Source organism: Cinclus cinclus, chromosome 11 (assembly GCF_963662255.1).
Source record: "Cinclus cinclus chromosome 11, bCinCin1.1, whole genome shotgun sequence".
Lineage (NCBI taxonomy): Eukaryota > Metazoa > Chordata > Aves > Passeriformes > Cinclidae > Cinclus > Cinclus cinclus.
Window position 1 is genome coordinate 1,357,253 of NC_085056.1, and position 21,682 is coordinate 1,378,934.

The 21,682-nt window shown below is 53.2% G+C and overlaps 1 protein-coding gene across 1 annotated transcript in view; it reads right to left on the minus strand.

Annotated features, from left to right (window-relative positions):
- Window positions 1-1,876: 1,876 nt before the first annotated feature.
- The window catches only part of ACSF3 (acyl-CoA synthetase family member 3), a 50,752-nt gene continuing 30,946 nt past the window's right edge, over window positions 1,877-21,682 (minus strand). The window contains exons 9-12 of the mRNA XM_062500263.1: window positions 19,613-19,739; window positions 4,447-4,581; window positions 3,837-3,948; window positions 1,877-2,422 (exon numbers count right to left, since the gene is read on the minus strand). Coding sequence (XP_062356247.1) covers window positions 2,305-2,422; window positions 3,837-3,948; window positions 4,447-4,581; window positions 19,613-19,739 — 492 coding nt within the window. The 3' untranslated portion in view covers window positions 1,877-2,304. The remainder of the gene's footprint in view (window positions 2,423-3,836; window positions 3,949-4,446; window positions 4,582-19,612; window positions 19,740-21,682) is intronic.

The window sequence follows — 21,682 nt, forward strand, 5'->3', positions numbered from 1 at the left end:
AGAGGGAGCAGCTGGGAGCGCAGAGGTGCCACACGCCGGCGCAGCCCCATAAAGCCAGCGGAGCTTGGATTTTATATGGCAATAAAAGATAATGTCAGCTATAAAGTGCTAGAGCGGGTCCTGGCGTGCTGAGCCGGGGGGACACAGAGGGGTGGGCAGTCCCCAGCTCCCCAGGGACACCCCAGCAGGGCAAAAATTCCTCAGGGCGAGTGGGTCCCCAGCTGCCCCAGGGTTAGGGACACCCCCAGTGCTGTCACAGGCTGAGGTTACAGTCAACGCATTAAAATTGCTGCTTTGAGTTGTTGTTGTTGTTTGAATGGTTTTATTGGGCGATGCTGGGCCTGCCCTGGCAGGCCCTAATGAAGGAGATTGATGGCTTAATCGCCTGCAGCCATTACGAGGTAATTGAATGGTTGTGTACATATGATCCGACCCTCAATGACGTCGTGGCTGGCAAGTGAAGTGCCCGGAGCTGGGGGGACACACAGAGCCCCCCCTGCACCCCGAGAGATGCAGCGTGGGGAGAGCAGAGCCCATGGCCTTGGGACCCCCATCCATCCCCGCAGTCCAGGGTGGGTGGGTGCTCCTGGACATCTCCAGGTTCATCCAGTGGCACTGGGTTACCCCACCCCATCTCAATCCAGCTCAGCTCCCAACCACCTCCCACTGTGACCAGGCTCTTTAATGAGGCTTTTAACTAACAGGTCCCACCTATAGGGATGAACAGTGGTGTGGGAGTGGAGGTGGGAGCATCAGGGTCCAGCACAAATGGCAGCCCCAAACTGGGGGTCACCCCTGACCACCCTCCCTATGGGAATCCCCCAGGAGCAAACCTGGCAGAGCCCCAAGCAGGTCCCTGCACCGAGGTGTGAGTCAAACTCCTCATTCTGTGTGTGACAACCAGGTGTTTTACAGTATTTGCTACCTGTGATCATCCATCAAAGCAATCGATAGCGTTCCTGCAGAGTTTTATTAATGATCTTGTCACCAGGCTGGTGCGGGGTGCCCGGGGTTGTCGAGAATGATAGATCATTAAGAGCTTTTGCTGCTATTTATTCTCCAGTGACCTTGTCTCTCTCCATTGTTGCTTGCTTAAGAGTTATGAATGCGAGACATGATAATTTGATATTGATCTATTTGGTAAGTTAAAAAATTTACTGCATGTTTGATGTTTTAACAAAGGATCTGCTCGGGCCCTCCCGCTGGTGCTGCACACGTGTGTCCCTGTGCTTGGCGTGTGGGACAGCGAGGGGTGGCTGCTGAGCTCTAGGGGTCCCTCGTGTCCCCATCACAATTCCTTTTGAGCCTGAAGTACTGAAATCCAGGAGATGCCGCTGTGGGCTGGGTGTTGGCATGGACAGACCCCTGTGCAGGTGGGGTGGGGTGGGGTGGGGTAAGCCTGTCCCCATCCATATCCCCTTCCCCTTTTCCAGCTCCACTCCCATCCCATCCCCTCCTTGCCCGCTCTTCCCAGCACCGTGTGCTTGCCATGGTCCTCTCCATGTCCTTTCCATGTTCTCTCCACGTCCTCCCAGATTTTTGGGGCTCTAGTGAAACCCTAACAAAGGAATCCCTGTAATTACTTGTGCTCCTTGTTCCTCCTGCCCTTCCTGGTGCTTCCAGAGCCCCATCAGCTGCCGGGAAAAGCTGGAGCTCCCTGTCACCCCCCCTCAGCACTGCACAGGATCAGACCAGATGGAACCACTGGTTGGGGACGGTCATCACTGTCCATCCAACCCCTGGGGCTGGCAGCTCATGTGTGGAGTCAAACAGGGACAAACTTCCATGTATGAAGGTGGGAATTATCAATAGTGCACTGGGATCACTTGGTGGTGGCGGATGCACTGGATAATAGAGTCAGTATTTATGTGTGATTTTGAATTTATTCTCTATTTCTGCTGGGAAATCATTCCCTGTGAGGGTGGGGAGGTCCTGGCACAGCTGTCCAGAGGAGCTGTGGCTGTCCCTGGATCCCTGGAAGTGTTTAAGGCCAGGTTGGGCATTGGGGCTTGGAGCACTCTGGAATAGTGGAAGGTGTCCCTGCCCATGGCAGGGGTAGGATTGGATGGGCTTTAAGGTCCCCACTGACCCAAATCATTCTGGGATTCTGGGATTCCTGCAAAGGGCTCCTACACAAGGAAACCCTAACTCTGCAGCTCTGGCTCAGCTAAAAATCCTACTTTTAGTGGACATTATTCATGGACTAGGCTGCAGTGAGCCCAGACCTGCCAGGGACAATCCCTTGTGGCTCCTCCTCAGGGGCAGAATGGCCGTGGATCAGGGCCAAGCCCCCCCAGGTGGGCACTAGGCTGGGTAAAAGCGCTTCAGAAGCTCCTTCTTGTTGACTTTGCCCATCTGGTTGCGCGGGATCTCCTCCACCACGATCAGCTCTGTCGGGATGGTGTAGGGAGCCATGGTGTTCCTGGAACATCAAACTGCAGCTGTTACAGCTGTGCAGGACCAGCTGAGCCTTCCCAGGAGCACCCACAGCCCCGACCAGCCCCACCTGGGACCCCCCCACCCAGATGCCAGGAGCCCATTTAAGCTCAGCCTCTCCAGGGCTGCGTGGTGGGTGTTCGTTCCCAGCTTGTCGCTGCAGGGAGCAGCTCGGCCCTGGGGACTCCTCCAGGTTCAGGGACAGCACACAGCGCTGTGAGGAACGCAGGACCCCGCGTATTCCTGTTGCCAGTCCCTGCGGGGACCGCAGGTGAGTCGCCTCCCCGGGATCGTGTGCGTGGCTCGGCAGCGATCGCAGCCCCGGGCATCCTCCAGCATCATCCCGGGGGGGCTCTCCTGCCTTCTGCTGCCCAGCCTGGGGCCGTGCCCGGCTCTGGCAGCGACCTGGCACTGACTCTGATGTGAGATGCCAAGTCTGCCGAGCCCTCCGAGCCCCGGCCGGCGTCCTCCCCCCGCCGCCACCAGCACCCGGCCATATGGAGCCGCTAACTCGGGATGGCGCCTGTCGCCGGGAAGCACCATCCGAGGCGAAAGCTGCAAAATGAATCACTCTGAAGAGGGACATGTGTCTCCTGCCAGGGAGTGCGACAACAGGGGCCAAGTGAGCCTAAGTGACATAAAAAATAAAGGGGAGAGACAGGGCGAGAGGGAGAGGTGGGTGCTGGGCAGGGAGCACAGCCGGACCCTGCGGGGGCTTTGTGTTCAAGGGCACAAGAGCAATGTCCCTGTCACGGAGTTGGGGACAATGATGGGAAGAGACTTGGAGGAAACACTCCGGGAGGGGGGGATAGGCAGGGGAGTACAGGGGGCGCTGAGCAAAGCCTCCTGCCTGGAACCAGGGACCCCCAGAACAGTCTGGGGGATCCCCAAGGCCACAGGTGGGGGATGAAGGGATCTCCTGGCTGGTGGCATTGGTGGCATCAATGTCCCTGGCATGAGATTTAGGGACGAGCAGCCACCTAAAGCATAGTGAGCATCTCTCTTATGAGGAAAAGCTGAGAGAGCTGGGCTTCTTCAGATGGGAAAATAGGGGAATTTTTTATGAGACTTCTTTATAGGGCCTGGAGTGCTTGGACAAGGGGGAACAGCTTCAAACTGCCAGAGGGCAGGGATGGATGGGATATCAGAAATAAAGTCTTTCCTGTGAGGGTGTGGCTGCCCCTGGATCCCTGGGAGTGTCCAAGGCCAGGCTGGACAGGGCTTGGAGCCACCTGGGACAGTGAGGGTGTCCCTGCCCATGGCAGGGTTTGGCACTGGATAAGCCTTAAGATCCCTTCCCACCTAAACAATTCCATGACTGTGATCCTATGACGTGTCCCTGATGAGGACACTGCTGGCTTTGAGCCTGCTGTCCCTGTGCCCCTCCTGTGGGGTTTTACCTGGCCCAGTCCTTCAGGTCCTTCACGGAGAGCATCTCGCCCTTGCGCAGCTTCACCACGGCGCTGACCCGCTGTCCCCACACCATGTCCGGGGCCCCGATCACTGCCACATCTGCAGGGACAACAGGGGCTGCACTCAGAGCCTCAGCAGCTCCTTCAGAGCCTGAGCGTCTCCTGGGGCCCAGCTGGGCAGAAGAGGGGTTCAGGTGTCAGGAGGAAAATGCCATGAGCTGTCAGCGTGAGGGAACACCGTGGGCTTTTGTGCTGATTCAAGAACAGAGCTCTTCACCACGGAGAAGGCAGGAAGCTCCATGGTTTGAGAATTTGGAGTCAAGGGGGAGAAAGATGATGTACAGTGGTGTGGAGCTGGGGGCACCAGTTCTGACCCCTTGCACAGGGTCGTGCACAAGGCCAGGGCAGATTTAATTACAGCCTCATTTCCAAAATCAGACAGGAGCTGCTGCTGACTCAGCTCCGGCCCTGTGAGAGCAGGAACTGTGGGATTTAAACATCCCCTTGGGAGCCTCATGCACCTCCTGAGGCAGGGCTGTCCCCAGAGCAGTGTCCCCAGGCTCTGTCCCCTCTGGGCAGGGAGCAGGAGAGCACAGACCTATGATGTGGGGGTGTGCCAGGAGCTGACGCTCCACCTCCAGCGCGCTGATTTTAAACCCTCCATTTTTGATGATGTCCACGGAGGTGCGGCCCTTGATCCAGTACACTCCATCCTTGTATACTGCCGTGTCTCCTGGAAAAAAAAATCAGCTCCATCACAGGCTGTTCCCTTGATTTCCCCCTCTGCCTTTCCTGGCATGTGGATGTGGCACTCTGGTGGTGCTGCAAGGGGGAATGGCTTCCCACTGCTACAAAGCAAGGTTAGATGGGATATTGGGAAGGAATCCTTCCCTGGGAGGATGAGGAGGCACAGGGTGCCCAGAGAAGTTGTGGCTGCCCTAGGATCCCTGGAAGTGTCCAAGGCCAGGTTGGACAGGGCTTAGAGCCATCTGGAATAGTGGAAGGTGGAATGAGATGAGCTCTGAGGTCCTTCCAAACGAAATAATTCTGTGATTCCACCAAAAAAAAAAAAAAAAAAAAAGTGGAGAATGACATTGGGAAAATTAGCCTGTCCTAAGCAATATGCTTGGTCCAACCTGTCCTTCCTGCAGGTGTGAACCCATAGTCAGCCCAGCCCAGGTACCACACGATGTCCAGCAGTGCTGCAGTTTTCACACCCCATTTCCAGCTCACCTCTGGCACTGTGGAATTTGCATGTGGTGCAGCAAAGGCCCAGAGATTTACATTGTCAGGACAAGGAAACATCAGCATCAGTCCTGAAAATCCAGGCTGCTCCCCAGAAGAGTTGTGTCCCTGCTCAGCTGGCACCTGCTAAAATCCTGAGCAGCTCAGCCAGGGAATGATTAATTGTTCCTGTATTTATTTGCCTGCCCCTTGGCACTCTGTGGATGTTGAAGGCTGTCTGGAATATTCTGAAGCTGGGGGAGAGTTTGAAACTGGGGCTCTGAGTGTTTGCCTGCTTGGAGTGGGAAGGAAGTTGTGGCTGCTGTGATGAACTGCCTTCTGCACCCAGATCCTGGGTGGCTGTGACTGACACGATGGGACAGGGGACATTAATTAAACGGTGGCACTGGGAGAGCCAGGAGCAGGAGCTGCTCATTCACACAGAGAAGATGGGGAGAGGAGAGGGAATTCAGCCCTGGTTCAGTGGCACACAGTTCCCATGTGGTTCTTTGGGATGTCATTACAGGAGAAGAGCCACATTTGCTTTTCCTCTGCCCTGATGGGGTGAATGATCCCTGGCCTGTTCTCCTCCCTGCTCCCCTTCCATCCCTGAGCTCCCAACAAACGCCATCGCTGTTTCCCATAGGGATCCCTCCCTTCCACTGGCAGCACAGCACAGTGAAGGGATATATCACATCATTATTGTGACTATTGTGAGCTCCTGGGACCAGCTCTGCAATTCCCCTCGTCTCTTCCTTTTCATCTCCTCTGCAGCATCAGGCCCTGGCTGTCACTTCCCACTCTGACAGCCTGGAGCGCTCTGGGGGATGCCATCCACTGAGGACAGCCCCGTTACCCTCTGCCCGGCACCATCTGCTTCCAGCCCAGCACATCAGGCAGCCTGTGCAGTGGCACATCCAGCATTCCCTGCTTCCCAAGCCAGTGGGGAGCTCCCAGACCAGAGAGACCAGTGAAAGGATGCTGAGTTTGCTCAGTGACTGCCCCCAGCAGTGCTGAGCGTCACTTCCCAAGTGGTGCTGCCCCGAGAGCCACAGCAAGGACTGCCCCTGTCTTCCCGGGGTCACAGGTGAGTCTCTTGCCCCATGAGCCCACCAGCCCTTGTGGGCAGCTGCTGGTGTTGTGCTCCATCCATCCCAGTTGCTCCATCCAGCGGGATGCAGCTCAGAACCACAACCAGCATTCCCTGCCCTCGGCCAGCTGCACCAGAGAGGGAATTTTGGCTGATGAGATCTCTGACACCCCATCTCCTCCTCTGCCTGCCTGGGCCACTCTGCCCAGCTCCTGTCAGCACACAAAGCTGTGGCAGCAGAACCTCGTGGCACGTGGCTGCCGAGGCCGTGGGATTTTTGCTTCCCTGACAGCAGCCGTCACCGCTACCTTTGGATTTGTTTCAAGATGCTCAGTGGGCATCTGTTCTGTGAAATGTTAAAGGCTCTGCTGAGCTGCATATTGAGCAGGCTCTGTGCTGGTGGGGGCTGCCCTTTGCTGGAGTTACAGGCGGTTATGGATGTATTTATCCAGTTCAAAGCACAGAATTAGGCTTTGAAAAAGGTTTGGGTTGAAAGGACCTTAAAACTCATCTTGTTCCACCCTGGAGCATGGCCACGGACACCTTCCACTGTCCCAGGTTGCTCCAAGCCCTGTCCAGCCTGGCCTTGGACATTTCCAGCGATCCAGGGGAAGCCACAGCTGCTCTGGGCAAGCTGCTCCCACCCCTCACCACCCTCCCAGCGAGATGCAGAAGGACACACGTGCAATGGAGACCAACATTTCCCAACTCAATCTGCAGAGATTTCTGCCATGAACTTCTTCAAGTCACAAAATCCTCACTGCAAACCCAAAAGGGCCCTTGGGACTCTGCTATAGTTTGAGCACCTCCTTCCCTGAGTGCTGAGACCTCGTGGGGATCAACAGGCTGCTGGAGCTGCTTCCCAGGATGTGGAGAACAAGAGCCCCTTTGCTCCTTGAGCTGAGCTGCAGGATCAAACCCTCACCTGTGTCAACACCCTCACCCACAGGGCAGTTTGTTCCTGGCAAACACAGCACAATTCCCACATCAAAGGTGCAACCAACTATTGACCAAGGGAACACTTTGGCTTGAGGAATGAAACTCTGAGTGGCTTCGGGGAGCTCTGAGATAGCTGAAGTACACATAAAAAATGACTTTTTAGGTAATTCAGGTGATTTCAGCCTGGTCTAGGTAGAGGGTCAGGAATGTTCTAGGATCTGCTGGACAAACAGGGCCAGTGTTGGCCTCATGCTGGGGCTCTGCGAGTTCAAGGTTTTAACCCTGAACACAGGTGATGAGGAGAAGTCAGCACCCTGGAGCTGCCCCCGAGAAGGAGCCCACCCCAGGCACACCATCCCTGCTCTGGGGGACAGATGTCACTCAGAAGCCTGGGAGACTGTTTGGTAACAGGTGTCACCAGCTTGGTGGCAGTGACAGCGCGGCTGCGACGCGCGAGCCGAGATCTGGCACCGGGAGCAACGCGGTGCCGCGCTGATCTGCAAACTGCGAACTGCATTCCTGGCTGCCACAGCCCGCCTTAGGTGTGCACCTCTTCCTTTGTGTTCAGAGCTCCAGAGGGGATGGGGCAGGTGTTTCCCAGCAGGAAAGGGAGGGAGGACAGCGCGGACACCTGAGGATGTGCACTGCCAGGTTTGAAACCAAAGCCCCACAGCTCAATGCCATCAGCAGAGGATCATTCCCAGGGGATTTGGCTCTTTGCAGCTGTGATGTCCCCCCACGCCTGTCACAGCTCCAGCGGGCCAAGTGCTGCACAGCAGAAAATACCAAGAAACAGCAAATCTCCCCTTTGAAAGGCAAATGATTTTGCTGATTATTTCAGCCTCCTGCTCTGGAGGCAGTTAATGCTCGAGTCAGGAGCTCCAGGGGCCGGAGCGGCGCCAGGGATTCTGGGGGGCTCTTCCCTGCTAGCAGCAGGATGTGGCTGGAACACTCTCAAATATCAATTAGACCTTTTTGCTGTTAATGAATCACTCCTGATTTTTTTGCAAACTCTTGGCTTTCAAATGCTCCATACAGTCCAGTGCTCCTCAGAGTGGGGATAGAGAGCAGGAATGTCTCACAGCCACCCTTCCAGGTGACACTGACCTGCAAGGACACAGCAGAGCTCCTCTGGGGACAGTCACCATATGCCACCCACGAGCAGCCAGCACAGCTCCTTCAGACCACACAGTGCACCTTGCTCTTTTGGGAGCCTTTATTTTTTTTTTTTTTCCAAAACTCCAGGAGGAATTCCCTGCTGTCAGCTGTTCTCTTGCCATGTTGATCCCTCATTTCCAGAGGGAAGAGCTGGAGCAGCACACTCACCCTCCTGCATTCCTCTGGAATTGCTGCTCTCACCAAGTGAGCATGTGGGGGTTACCAGCAAGTTCCCAGCTGGAAAACCCCCGGGGAAGCTTGAAGGAAGGCAGTTGGAATAATCAGTCTTTGCCCTTCTCTGGTGCCTTTCAGCAGAGGATCTCCAAGCACACTGATCCAGAGGCCAATCAGGCAGAAAGGGAACAGCTGGAAGGACAGTGGTGAGATGGGAAGGGCCCCGGTGGGATGAGGAGTGGCCTCACACACCATGGAGCAGTGGGCAGGAGGTTCTGGATCCCTGCTCTACCCTGCTATTAACTCCTACCTGCCTCCCACTTCCCTGAAATCATTGTTGATGCTGCTGGTCCACCAGGCGGAGGCAGAATTCACCCTCTGGCAGTGACACACCACACTGATTAGTATTACGATTTATTTTCCAGGTAGGACTGGTCCAACAACCCAGGGTGGTGATGAAGAGCCTGATCCTGATCCTCACCACTTGGGAGAGCAGAGCCAAAATCTGGGGGCTCAAACTCCCTTTGCCAGGTGAGGATTTTGTGGGAGCAAGTCTCCAACCCCAGCACCCACATCTGGATGGGAGCACGCAGGGGCCCAGCCAGGGCTTGTGATGGAGCCCCTGACTACTCAGAGGCAGCTGTGGGGCCCCACCTGGCAGGAAGGTCCTTGTCCATCCTCCTCCTTTCAGCACAGTTTTCCTGCCTGCAGATCAGCTCCAGCAGCAGGCCATGGAAATGCTTCTTCACAGGTTTTGGAATCCTCCTGCAGCCACGAGCTCCATGTGCCTATCACATTTCTCATGTGCTTTCAAGTTGCCTCGCTCTTTCCCTGCTCTTTCCAGGACAGTTCAGTGTCTTACCACTCTCCTAAACCCATGGGAATGATTTTTTTTTTTTTTTTTTTTTTTTTTTTTTTTTTTAGGTAGCACAGACACAGTGGAGCTGGGAAGCTGTTGAGTGTGGCACAGCAGTGACATTCCTGTGGTCACTCTGCCTCTCTTCCCAGCCCTTTGGGCACAAGCTCCCTGTGCAGCTTCCAAGCCCAGTGCAAAAAGAAATGGTTTGTTCCCATTCCCAGAGACTCCTGTGCTGGAGAAAAGCCATGTGGAGTGGATAAATTATTATAAGGCAAGTGCTAAAGGCTTTTTATAGGAATTAGATAATCCATCCCCTCTGTGGCTGGGCTGTGGGATGGGTGGCCAAGCGCTGCCTCTCCGTCACGGACATCCAACCTTCCCTCCCCCCAGCGCCATGAAAACTGCATGCACAGATCCCCCATCTGCTCACATACATCACACACTTCACTCCAGTTTATTAGCTGGAATAAATCATAAATATTTCATTATATATCAACGGCGCTCGACTCCGGGAAGGCGCAATCCATCACCCCGACGTTCCCCGCGACCTGCCGGTGTGCAAGAAGCTTTCCAGTCTATTAAACAAGATTGATACAGTGTGCCAGGCTGGGCTGGGGGGATTTATTTATGGAGCACTGAGAGAGGGAGGGTACAGAACGCGTGGGGCAAGCAGGGCTGCTCCTGGGCAGCCCGACCACAAAGCCTGGAGCAGCAAGAGGGAGTACCCCTCCATGCGTGTCGTGGGAATGCTGCTGGTATTAGAAGATTTATGGAATTATTTCGCTTGGAAAAGGCCCTCAAGAATGTCTATTCCACTCCAGCACTGCCAAGCCCAGCACTAACCGGTGTCCCCAAGTGCCATATCTTCGTGGTTTTTTAAATCCCTGCAGGGATGGAGACTCCACTGCTGCCCCGGGCAGCTGTGCCAGCGGGACAGCCCTTTCCATGAGGAAAACTCCCTTAACATCTAAGGCTCTTGGATATTAGGGAAGGCTGCTCACTCTTGCCCTGTTGCTTGTTCCCTAGGAGAAGAGATGGGAGAAGACACTGTGGCAAAGCAGGACCCAGCTGAAGCAACATCCTGCCTTCAATAGGGACCTTCCAGACTGTCTCCAGCTCAGGAATTCCACCTCATCCTCCCAAGTGAGACCTCTCTCTGAGCCATATCCCTCTACAGGACCAACAGCACCCTCAGTGTGAGTCACTCTCTGGTTGAATCCTGGGCCTGGGGTGAATTACCAGCACCTGAGAGATGCTGGGGAAGGTGCAGGTCTCAGTGATCCAGAGCCTTTCTGGCACTGCTGGGATTGATTGGAGACATCCCTGCTCCTGAAGGGATCACACCAGCGGTGATGTATGTGCACAGATCTCTTTAATGAAATGCTAAATGATAGGCTAAATAACTGAGCAACTTTAGTTTGATTTATTGCATGGAAGTGAGGAATGTGTGTCCCTGCTGTCAGCCATCTTGGCTGCCAACAGAGGTCATGAGCACTAATTGTAGCTAATTAACATTAATTAGACTTGGGAAAGACTGGATCTCCTCTCCCCAGTCATCCCCATCTACCCCAGCCCTTCAGCACTTTCATTCCCTGGAACCAGGCTGCATTCCCAGCAGCCCAGGGCTCAGCAGTTCCTGTTAATCCCAATGCAGCTGAAATCATCAGCTCCTGCTTTTCCCCTCCTTTCCCACCCTGCTCACAACATGAGGGTGAGACCTGCCAGGCTCCCAGAGTCCAACTCGCTGCTTCCTTTGGAGCCTGTCACAACCTCGGAGTGACTCTTAGGGAACACTCGAGTCCATCTATCCTCACCCGGTCACCTGAACCAGCAAATGCCTTCCTTGGGCTCACAGGAGGCACTTCCCAAAAACACTGGGGCTGCTCCGAGGCTCGGCTCCCTCTGTGGAGCACGGAGGATTTGGAGAGCACCGTGATCATCAATAAAGCATCACAGGTGCCTGAGGGGGAGAAGTTTGAAACTACCTCAAAAAAACCCACATATAAACCACACCAATATCCAAGAGCAATCCACGGCTGTCAAGCTTTGTGGGCCCCGTCCACTGAGGCAGAGCAGGATTTGGCCACTCATATGAAATCTGGAAGTAATTTAATGGCTCCTGAGAAGGGGAACCAATCCATTGGAAGGGAATTGCTGTTTGCTCCCACACCTTGCCACAAACATGGTCAGGAGCGGCGGCAGCAGCAGGTGGGTGTGCAGCACCATTTATTTATATAATCAATTTGCCAAGTAGATTTGTAGCTCAGGGCCATCCTCCCCTCTTCCCTGTGCCTGTCCCTCACCAGCTGAAAGGCAGTGAGGGGGGACAGACCCTCTTAGTGTCCTCGTGGCTGCTGCCAAGGGACGCAGATGCCTCAGTGTGCTGGTTCCTTGGCAGGGGATGGGAATTGTATCACAGCTCAAAGCTGCTTTGCAGCCCTGTCTCTCTCTCCACACGGAGCTGTGTCGGGCAGGTTTAGGTTGGAAATCAGGAAAGGTTCTCTCCCCAGAGGGTGCTGGGCACTGCTCGGGCTCCCCAGGGAATGGGCACAGCCCTGAGGCTGCCAGAGCTCCAGGAGGGTTTGGATGCCCAGGGTGGGATTGTTGGGGTGTCTGTGCAGGGCCAGGATTGTACTTTGCTGATCCTAATGCGTCCCTTCCAGCTGAGGATATTCCATGACTGATCTGGGAAAGGCATTGGGTCACATGCCAGCTGCCAGCTCCTAGAAGAAAGGGGTTAAACAACAGACTCCCCCCTCTCAAAACTTCTCCAGAGACTCCTGGAGCAGCCAGCACAAGGATAAAAGAAAATCAGAAATAAAAACTAAGAAAGCCCCAGCCTGGAATGAATTCCTGTCATGTTCTCTAACAGGGAACTTGGTATTCTACAGGCAGCAGCGCTGAGCCTGCTGTCAGAGCCACGCTGGGAGAAAGGGCAAAACCCTGCCGAGATGAAAGAATGGGAAGCACTGGAACAGCCTCCCCTGGCATTTACACCTGGAAAAAAAATAAATCACTCAAGGGCATCTCACAAAGAGCTGTGCTAATAAGGCTCTCCTCCCCATGCTGTGTGGCTGAGCGGGACATGGAGTGGTGCCAGGAGTGCTGGCAGCAGCTCAGCTACGTGGGAAAGGGAGGAGCAGGTAAGACCAGCCTGATTCAACCCTGTAAGCCTGAGCTGAGCTCTGCCCACCCTGCTTCCAGTCAGGGGACAGAGGGGTTTGGGGACCTGCCTCTGGGCAGCCCAGGAGTGCAGCTACCCCTTGTCTCAGCTGATCTAACAGAGATTTCTTCCCCTCACACACATATTTTCCAAAGGCTCCTCAAATTTACTGCACCTCTCAGGCAGAGAGAAAAGTCAGGGTGATGCCCATTGGTCCTCCTGGTTTGTCTGCACATCCTATTTCCTTCACCATCCAAATTCCCAACCTCGACAACCCTGTCCTGCCTTCTGTGAGTAGTTCATTCCACCACACAGACCTTTCCCTTCTCCCAAGAGGATTTTTCTCCTTCTCTGAGTGCAGGAGAGAAGACAGGGCAGTGTTTAGGCATTACCCTCTGGTGTCACTGTCCCAACACACTCAGGATCCCCCCTGGGGCAGGGAAAGCACCATCCACTGCATCCCTTCTCCCCCCCCCCGCTGCAAGCCAGACTTCCCAACACATCCCACTGGGCAGCAGGTTTGGTTACCAAATACAAAGAGCCTTGTCTGTCCTGTTGTTCTGGGGCTCAGGGATTGCTGCAGATGGTCCCTGCTCCAGCCTTGGCCTGGGCTGGCATTGGACACCCTCACATAGCCTGTGCCAGCCAAGTCCCAGGCATCCAGCCAGGAGAGGACAGCACCAAATGGAAACTCAGCCTTGGCAAAGCCTGGCAGTGCCTCAGATCCTGCCTGTCCTTGGCAGAGGTGCTGCTCCTCATTTTTATCTTGTTTCTTCAGCTCAGCATGACCAGGAGCCTCTCCAAGCCCTGAGAACTGAAGGACAAGAGCAGATGAACACTCCCCAGGCTGCACGTCCTGTTCCAAGGGGGCCAAGTGGGTAAACCAGGCAAACCTGGAAGGTTTCTGCAAACCAGGCAGCTAAAAGTTCGGAGGTTCAGCCCTCACTAGCAGGAACTCATGGGTGACTGATAAGACACAAGCAGGCTGAGCATCTCCAGCCTGAATTACTGCAGATGGGTTTGCCCAGAGGACCAGCCAGAAAAGAAAATGGGTAAGTAAAAATGAAAAACGCTTCTTTTTTTCACATTAGCATTTAAATATTTATGGGAATCTCTGCAGACAATGAGACGAAAAAGAAAACTCAGAGTAATAAATAAGTCAATGCTCCAAGGTGTGGCTGGTGGAGCTTTGAAGAGTGTGGTAACAAAAATAATAATGGTAATAGAAAAAATATTTGAGCAGATCCCTCTGCTCCCTGCAGCCACAGAGGGATAATCAAACCTTAGCAAAAGGCAGAATCACCTCTTATTTTCCATGAAGTGACCTGGGGTCTGGCCTTGGACACTTCCAGGGATCCAGGGGCAGCCACAGCATCTCTGGGCACCCTGTGCCACAGCCTCAGCACCCTCACAGGGAAGGATTCCTTCCTAAATCCCTGAAATGGGATGGAATTGAATAACATGGCATAGGAAGAATGATTCTCAGCAGTCAGGGGCTTGTTCCAGGCTCTCTCTCCAGGCTGTGAGGGCAGCACTGCTGTAGCAGAGCTCAAGGGGTAAAAACAAACACAGAACAAGAGGGAAGAGCCTGGATTTTGGAGCTGCAGGTGCCTGCTGTTCCCACTGACTCTCAGCTGGGGAGCAATTGCTCCACGCCTCTGGAAAGGAGCCTCAGAGTAGCAGAGGTTCTCAAAGAAGGAAAGGGTTGGCATCCAAAAATGTTTGATATGACGAGAGCAGAGCTTTAGAGAGTAAACAAATTCTGTGCCAAAAGCTGCTCTCATTTACAGCTACAAAAATCCCAAGTCACTCTGAACTGCTGAAAACATCAGTTTCACCAGTAGTCAGGAAAATAGAATCAGGGAATCACAGAATGGTTTGAGTTGGAAGGGACCTTAAAGCTCATCTCGCTCCACCCCTCCCATGTCCTGGTGACCCCAAGGCTTCCACTTATCAGGCAAACCAAAAAATATTGAATCCTCAAGATGAAGGAATAAATATTCAAGCAGGAAGCAGAAAAAGGGAATTTTCTCTGCCAAGTGTTTGAAGTGTCTGTATAAGGAACCTCTGGGGGTGATAAAGGCAGAAAATATTACATCTTTATATTTTTAATTTTAGAAACACTTCTTAAATGAGGGCTGGGTGGAAAGTGGAGCCCAGCACATGCCTGGTCTGGCTTCTGCTCCTGCCCCTTCCTACAGCAGCGTGTTTGGAGTCCACCTGGCATTTTTGGGGGTGTCCCTTCATGGCATTTGTGGGAAGGTGGGTCCCAGCTCTAAGCTGCTCCCACCCATGAGCTGATTGATCCCTGCCAGACTCCTCCAGGCACGAGCCCCCACTCCATCCGGTGGGATCACACCGGTAACTCACATAATTTCAGCACATTACAATTAAGGAATCATTTCTTTAAAAATAGAATTTGCATTAGCTGGATTTGTGAGTAGGAAATCCACTGCAAACAAACAGAAAACCTGCAGATTAAGATGCTAATTAGATGCATTTCTATTTATAATCTGCCTTGATCAGCCTCAAGTATTTTCTCTTTCAGGTGTCTGTGCTCCACCCACGGATGTGAGCAATTCCCCTGGCAGGGAAACACCTGCTGGTCCCTGGGGACAGCCAAGCACCGGGAAAAGCCAACGCTAAAGGGATGGAGCTGCATCCTTGTCCTTAGGGAGCAGCCCCAGAGGAGGGAAGAGTTGTGCCTGGCCAAGGATGACCTGCCCAGGACCTTTCCTACAAACACCACATTTCTCTGTGCTGGAAAACTGCAGCAAGCTTTGCCTTTTGCACCCAGAAGGGGTGGAAATCACAGAATCATGGAATTAGCTGGAAAAGATCTTTAGGATCATCAAGTCCAACCATCAGCCCTGCACCACTACCATGGTCACCACTGACCATGACCCCTAGTGTCACATCCATGTTTTTTGAATCCTTCCAGGCATGGGTACTCCATCACTGCCCTTTCCATGAAGAAATGCTCCCCTAGATCCAACCTAAACCTTCTTTTGTCTCATCCTGTCCCTTGTCTCCCTCCCCTGGCTGTCTCCTCCTGTCAGGGAGTTGTGCAGAGGCAGAGGGTTCCCCCTGAGCTCCTTTTCTCCAGGCTGAGCCCCTTTCCCAGCTCCCTCAGCCACTCCTGGTGCTCCAGTTGTGATGGGGGTTGGACTTGATGGCCTTGAAAGGTCCTTCCCCACCCAAACTATTCCATGATTCTATGGAATCTCCAAGAGCCAGGGCTGGGAAGGGCAAGGATCTGCAGCTGGTGTCAGCTGTGGACTGGAGAGCTCAGCCTGAAAATGTCAGGGAGACATCAGGAGGTCACTGAAACCAGTCAGTCACTGGAATCATTCCCTGGCCTGGGATTCACAGCTGCAGCAGGAGCATGTTCCATTTTTGGAGCAAGCTGGGAATTCAGTGCTGAGTGGGATGCTCCCAGCTAAGCCAGGGCTTGTCCTTGGTGCCTGCATTTGTAATCACAGAGGGGAAAAATAACTTCGTTGTTGTTGGGGTTTTTTTGTTTTGTTTTGTTTTGCCTAGAGTTTCCTCTTTCACTGCAGAATATCCAGAAGGAATAAACAGACACCAGGTCCACTCTGTTCTTCCTCTAAAGCCTTAACAGGATATGAGAAGTATTTTGGGCCATAGGATTTATTATGAATGGAGTTCAGGGGCATTTGTGACCTGTGAAAAAGGGTCCAGCAAAAATTCACTGATAAACCAAGATTTAACAATATGAAAAACAGCTCCAAGGTTGTGGGGGTTTTTAAAATGCAGCTCAAAGAAAGAAATTTAAAAGGTATGAGTCATCATTCCAAAATGTACATCAAACAAGTTAAATAACTCTTACTTTCTTAACGACATATTAATCAAAGTGCATTGATTCTTGAATCAGATTCTACTCCCAACAAGCTCTCTATCTTCTCCATCCTGATGCATGCATTAAGAGAGTTTTATTCTGACAGATACAATATAGCAATCAATAAAATCTTATTATATGGAGCAGAGATACATGGATTTGTTGCAGGATTTATGCACTACTTTCAAACCCGGTGCTTTTTCATGTCTCAGCCTTAACCTGTAATTGAAAATAAATCTCCCTGAATACACCAGATTCTAATTTTCTGGATGTATGAGCAAATGTGAATGGGAGCTGCCCTTCCCTCAGGGAGCTGGCTGCTCTTGGGTCGTGTCACTGCCCAGGGAGCATGGCTGGATTGGTGGATTCCTCTGGAGAAACTCCCTGGGTAGGCAGGGAACTGTGGGGAAAGGGGCAGTGCCCAGGCACCGTGGTGGGCATCCCAAACCCTCCTTGTGCTTCCACAGCCACTTGCTGCCTCCTGGGCAGGGATAAGCTAATCTGACAGGGCCAGAGCACGGCCTGTGTGGGCATGGCAAGGCTGGGAGGGAGGGATGGATGGATGGATGGATGGATGGATGGATGGATGACCACAGATGCTGCTGTTCCTCTGCTGCTTTCCTCCAGTTCCTAAGGTTTGATTTTGCTCATAGGATCATGGGATGGTCAGGGTTGGAAGGGACCTTAAAGAGCACTCAGTGCCACACCCTGCCATAGGCAGGGACACTTTTCACTGTCTCAGGCTGCTCCAAAACCCATCCAACCTGGCCTTGGACACTTCTAGGGATCCAGGGGCAGCCACAGCTGCTCTGGGCACCCTGTGCTCATGCTAAAAAATGTCTTCCTTCCCTCTTTTCTCCTCTCCTCTCAGCAGCACGTGAGTGTCTGGAGGCTGCCTCTCACCTGGCAGGGCCTGGCACAGCTGGGAAGGCTCAGCAGGGACAGGAGCCAGACGCCCACAGGCTTTTTTCCTTTGGGCTCGGCTTGGCCTCTGAGGACTTGGTGCCACTTGGATCTATGACAGCAGGTGGAAACCCAGCAGTCTCCCTGGAAATGGTTAGAGGGGACTTTGATCTAAGCAGCTCTGTCAACAGCATTAATACAATAAAAATAATCAAATTCACTCGGATGGAAATGAGAGATGGAGGGATCGGCAGACAGCAGCACAAATCCCAGGGAATAAAGAGGATGGGAACAACAGCACATCCCATCTGCACCCCCAGGAGTTCAGAGGCTTCTCAGAAGAGCCACAATCTTGAATTCATCAAAGTCACTGTTTATTTTCCCCTTTTTTTGGACGGGGCCTGGAACAGCCTGGGACAGTGGAAGGTGTCCCTGCCCATGGCAGAGGATGGGATGAACTTTAAGGTCCCTTCCCATTCAAACTATTCCATAATTCTGCGAAACCTCAGCCCTGAGGGACTTGGCCACCACCTGCAGCCTGTAGGTGGGGACACCCCCAAGGGCTGGCAGTGAGCAGAAGGCTGGCACAGAGTCGGGAATGGCATCGCCGGGGTTTTGGGAACACCGTGTGCTGCCATTCAGCCTCACCTGTAAAACACTCACCTGGCTGACCTGCAAGTGGCAGATACAGGGAATTACAGCCTGGCAGCAGCCAGGATTCATCTCTGTTGGATCCTGCCAGTTTGGTTTTGGCTCCAGGGTAACCAATTTGTGGTTCACGGGGATAATTCCCCCCTCCAGATCCAATCCCTGTGACAGGACATAACCCCTTCCATTCCCTGAAGGGATTTTTACCACCACAGGACATTTGCCACTCTGAGTGATCTCCAGAGGCTGCTGATGAGTCTGGGGCAGGCAGGGTGAGGCTGGGGCCATGGGATTGCTCCTGGGAAAAACCCAGTCCCATCGACCTGATATCCACGAGAGACAGAGCAGGAGAGGAAAGGAAGGTAAGGAACTGGGGTTAGGGATGGGGAAGGGAGTTCAAGCCTCCTGCCCGAGGGAAGGGGGAGGGACATCAGTGAGGTCACCTGGATGCTGGGGGGGGGGGGGCTATCCAAGCACCCCTTGACCCACCCTGAACCCCCCCACTCCTGTCACTGCTCCCCTCCCTTTTTTCCAGCTCTGAGCTATGCTTGGTTGTCGAAAGGGTTAAGTTTAATTTATACTGATTTCTATTTAATATCATTCTCTCCCCGTAGGAGCCGGCAGCTGTGAGCTGATTGTAGTCCCTCATTATGCAGTCTGTATCACTAATGGCCTGTGACAAAGGCATGCCATCTTCCCGGCCTTACCCCCGAGAGCCAATTAAACACACATACTCCCTTCCTGTTTGTGGCGCATTACAATGAAATTAAACTGAATTTCAAAATCATTTTCTCCTAAAGACATCTCTTTGCAATAATTAATGCACGCTATTCCTTTGCAGCTGAAATATTCATCAGGAGTGTTGACTAAAAAAATTTTTAAAGCTGATTGCCCTGCACCCCACGTGAGGGCTGGTGATGCTCCGGTCCCAGCCCACGGTGCCTGCCTGGCTTGGGGACTCGTGGTGACACTGCTGGCAGAGTGAGCTCTGCTTCGGGAGAACAATTAGAATAAATCACAGCTTCCTCAGGAACCGTCAATAAATCAGGTTACACAGAAGGCATCAGAAATCCAGCCTGACTCCTGCCACCACAGCACTACTAACACACAGTAAAAAGGGGAATGGGGGAATCAGAGAATCCCAGAATCAGTGAGGTTGGAAAAGACCTCCAAGGTCATCAAGTCCAACCTGTGCCTGATCCCCATCTTGTCACTCATCCCAGAGCACTGAGTGCCACGTCCAGGCATTCCCTGGACACCTCCAGGGATGGGGACACCAGCACCTCCCTGGGCAGTCCCTGCCAATGAACAACCCTTTCCATGAAGAAATTCCTCCTGATATTCAACTTGAGCCTCCCCTGGCACAGCCTGAGGCCGTTTCCTCAAATCATGGTAGCCTGGAAGGAGAGCCCAACCCCCACCTGGCTGCAGCCTCCTTTCAGGGGGTTGTAGTTGGTAGTTAATGATTCTGTGATATAATCCTGTGTAAATTGAGACAAATCCCACCTGTCTGCAAAGCTGAATTCCCAGGAAACCATTCAGCAGTGCTATTTCTTGCTTAGGAGCAAAGGACCCCAAACACTCCCCAGTACTTGGCAACACAGACAAAGCCCCTTCCCAAGCCAGCGTTTGGAAGCACATCCAGCCTGCCAGCCCCAGTTCCAAGCTCTCTCCAATGCTGTGCACCAACCCAGAGGTGCTGTCCCCCATCCCTGTGTGCCAGGTGCTGGGGGAGCTGGTCCCATACCTGTTTTGAACCATCCATCAGGTGTGAAGGCATCCGCGGTTTCCTTGGGCTTGTTCCAGTACTCGCGGAACACGGAGGGTCCCTTCACCAGCAGCTCCCCCTCTTGCCCCTCCAGGCCTGGTGTCACCTAGGACAGCACACAGTGAGTGCATTTCCCTGTCACCTGTCCCCCAGCAGCACAGCAGGCAGTGTGGAGGGTGACATGCAGGACCCACAACACGGGTTCTTCCAGCATTTGCCCATCTCCAGCACACCCTGCCCGCCTGCAGGAGCTCTCTCCTCAGGTGGAAGGGCTCCTCCAGGTGCTTCTGATATTCCAAAGCACTGGAAATGAGCATCTGTGTTATATAAAAACAACGATTTCCATCCTGGAAACGCAGATCAGGGTGAGGCTTTCCAGCTGCTGGGAGAGAGGTCACACATGGAGACATGCAGGAAATACTCTTAGGAAAGGGATGGTCCTTTCTGATCCATCCAGGGGCAGCCATAGCTTCTCTGGGCACCCTGTACCAGGGCCTCAGCACCTTCACATTCAGGAATTCCTTCCCAATATCCCATCTAAACCCATTCTCTATCACTTGAAATCCATAACCAAGGTGTGCAAAGGCACTGCTGGGATGAAAAGGTGCTGTGGGATGTGCCTGCTCCATCCCTCCATGGAGAACAGCTCAGTTACAGGAACTCCAAGCCACTTTCCCAGCCATTTTGTACTTGAACTGCTGCAGTGGCCAGGATCCATCTGGGACCCCGAAAATCAGCAGTGCCAGAAACAGGGCCACGAGGGAAAACTGTAATAGCAGTGCTGGAGTGCCAGGCAGTCCCAGGGCAGGGCAGGCTCTCTGCAGCCTCTGGTGGAAACAGAGCTTCCCTAATGGAAGCAGCTTACAAAACTGCTTCTAAGGCATGATTCTAAAGTATTTTCTTCCTGATGTCCTGTCCTGGAGGATGGGGTGACATCTCTGCACACACAGCCCAGGCTTCCAGAGCCCTGGCTGGGGATCAATTTCCTGCCTGGAAGATACTGCAGGGAAGAAAAGTTGTTAATGCTAATGAGGAATTTTGCTGAGTGATGGCAAGGTGGGGATGGTGCTGGGTGAGTTCTCCCCACAGATCTAAAAGATGAAGTCCAGACTATCCATGAGAGAAACCTGAGATCTGGAGGGCCTGGAGCAGAACTCCACACCTGCAGCAGCAAAGGGCACAAAGAGGCACAATAAAAGGGCACAGTGGGCAAAAAGGGCACAAGAAGCACAAAGGCTCCATGGACAAGCTTGGCAGGGCATGGTGAATGGTGGATGACACAGAAGGACCAGCAAGGCTGGTTTCAGGGCTGGTTTTCAGGGCTGGTTTCAGGGCTCTTAGAGGCTGTGTGCAGTTTTATGATGCAGCTCTTTCTTCTCGCTCCTTTTCCTGCTGGTCCAGCTGTGGCACCATGAAACAAACAGCTTCCCTGAGCAGTGTCCTGGTGTTCAGGCTCCTTCCCACTCCCCAGAAGGGCTGGAGAAGAGATGGCAGAGGTAAAAACCTGCCAACAGTTCCCTGTGCTTCACCTACACACCCTGCCAGGCTCTGGCTTCTTCTTGTCAGTGCTGAGCACAAGAACTGTAAATCTGTCTGCTACAAACCCCTCCAGTCCCATCCTGCCCAGGATTCCACGGTGCCAGGTACCTGCACAGCCCCAGGGATCAATCCTGCCCAGTGTTTACCTGCACAGTGCCATGTCTGGTGTGAATCAAGCCTTGAACCCGCTCCAAATTTCCTGTCATATCAACTCAAATTTTGGCAGCAGCTCAACCCACATCTTATCTCGAGCAGAGCCCCTTGGCAGCAGGCACCTCCCTGTTGTGTAATTTAATGATGTTATGGCTGGCTTGCAAACAGTAAAACAGAGAGGCCGTGACGTTATCTTAATAGGATTTTGCTTGCTGCACTCGGGATGTCACCGGCAGTGCTCCCCAGCGTGGCACAGGGGCACAAACCACCCCAGCACCAGCTCCCCAACAGCAGCAATTCAAATTCAAGGCATTGATCTCCTCCAAGCCATCGTGTCTGATCCCTCTGCAGTCCCAG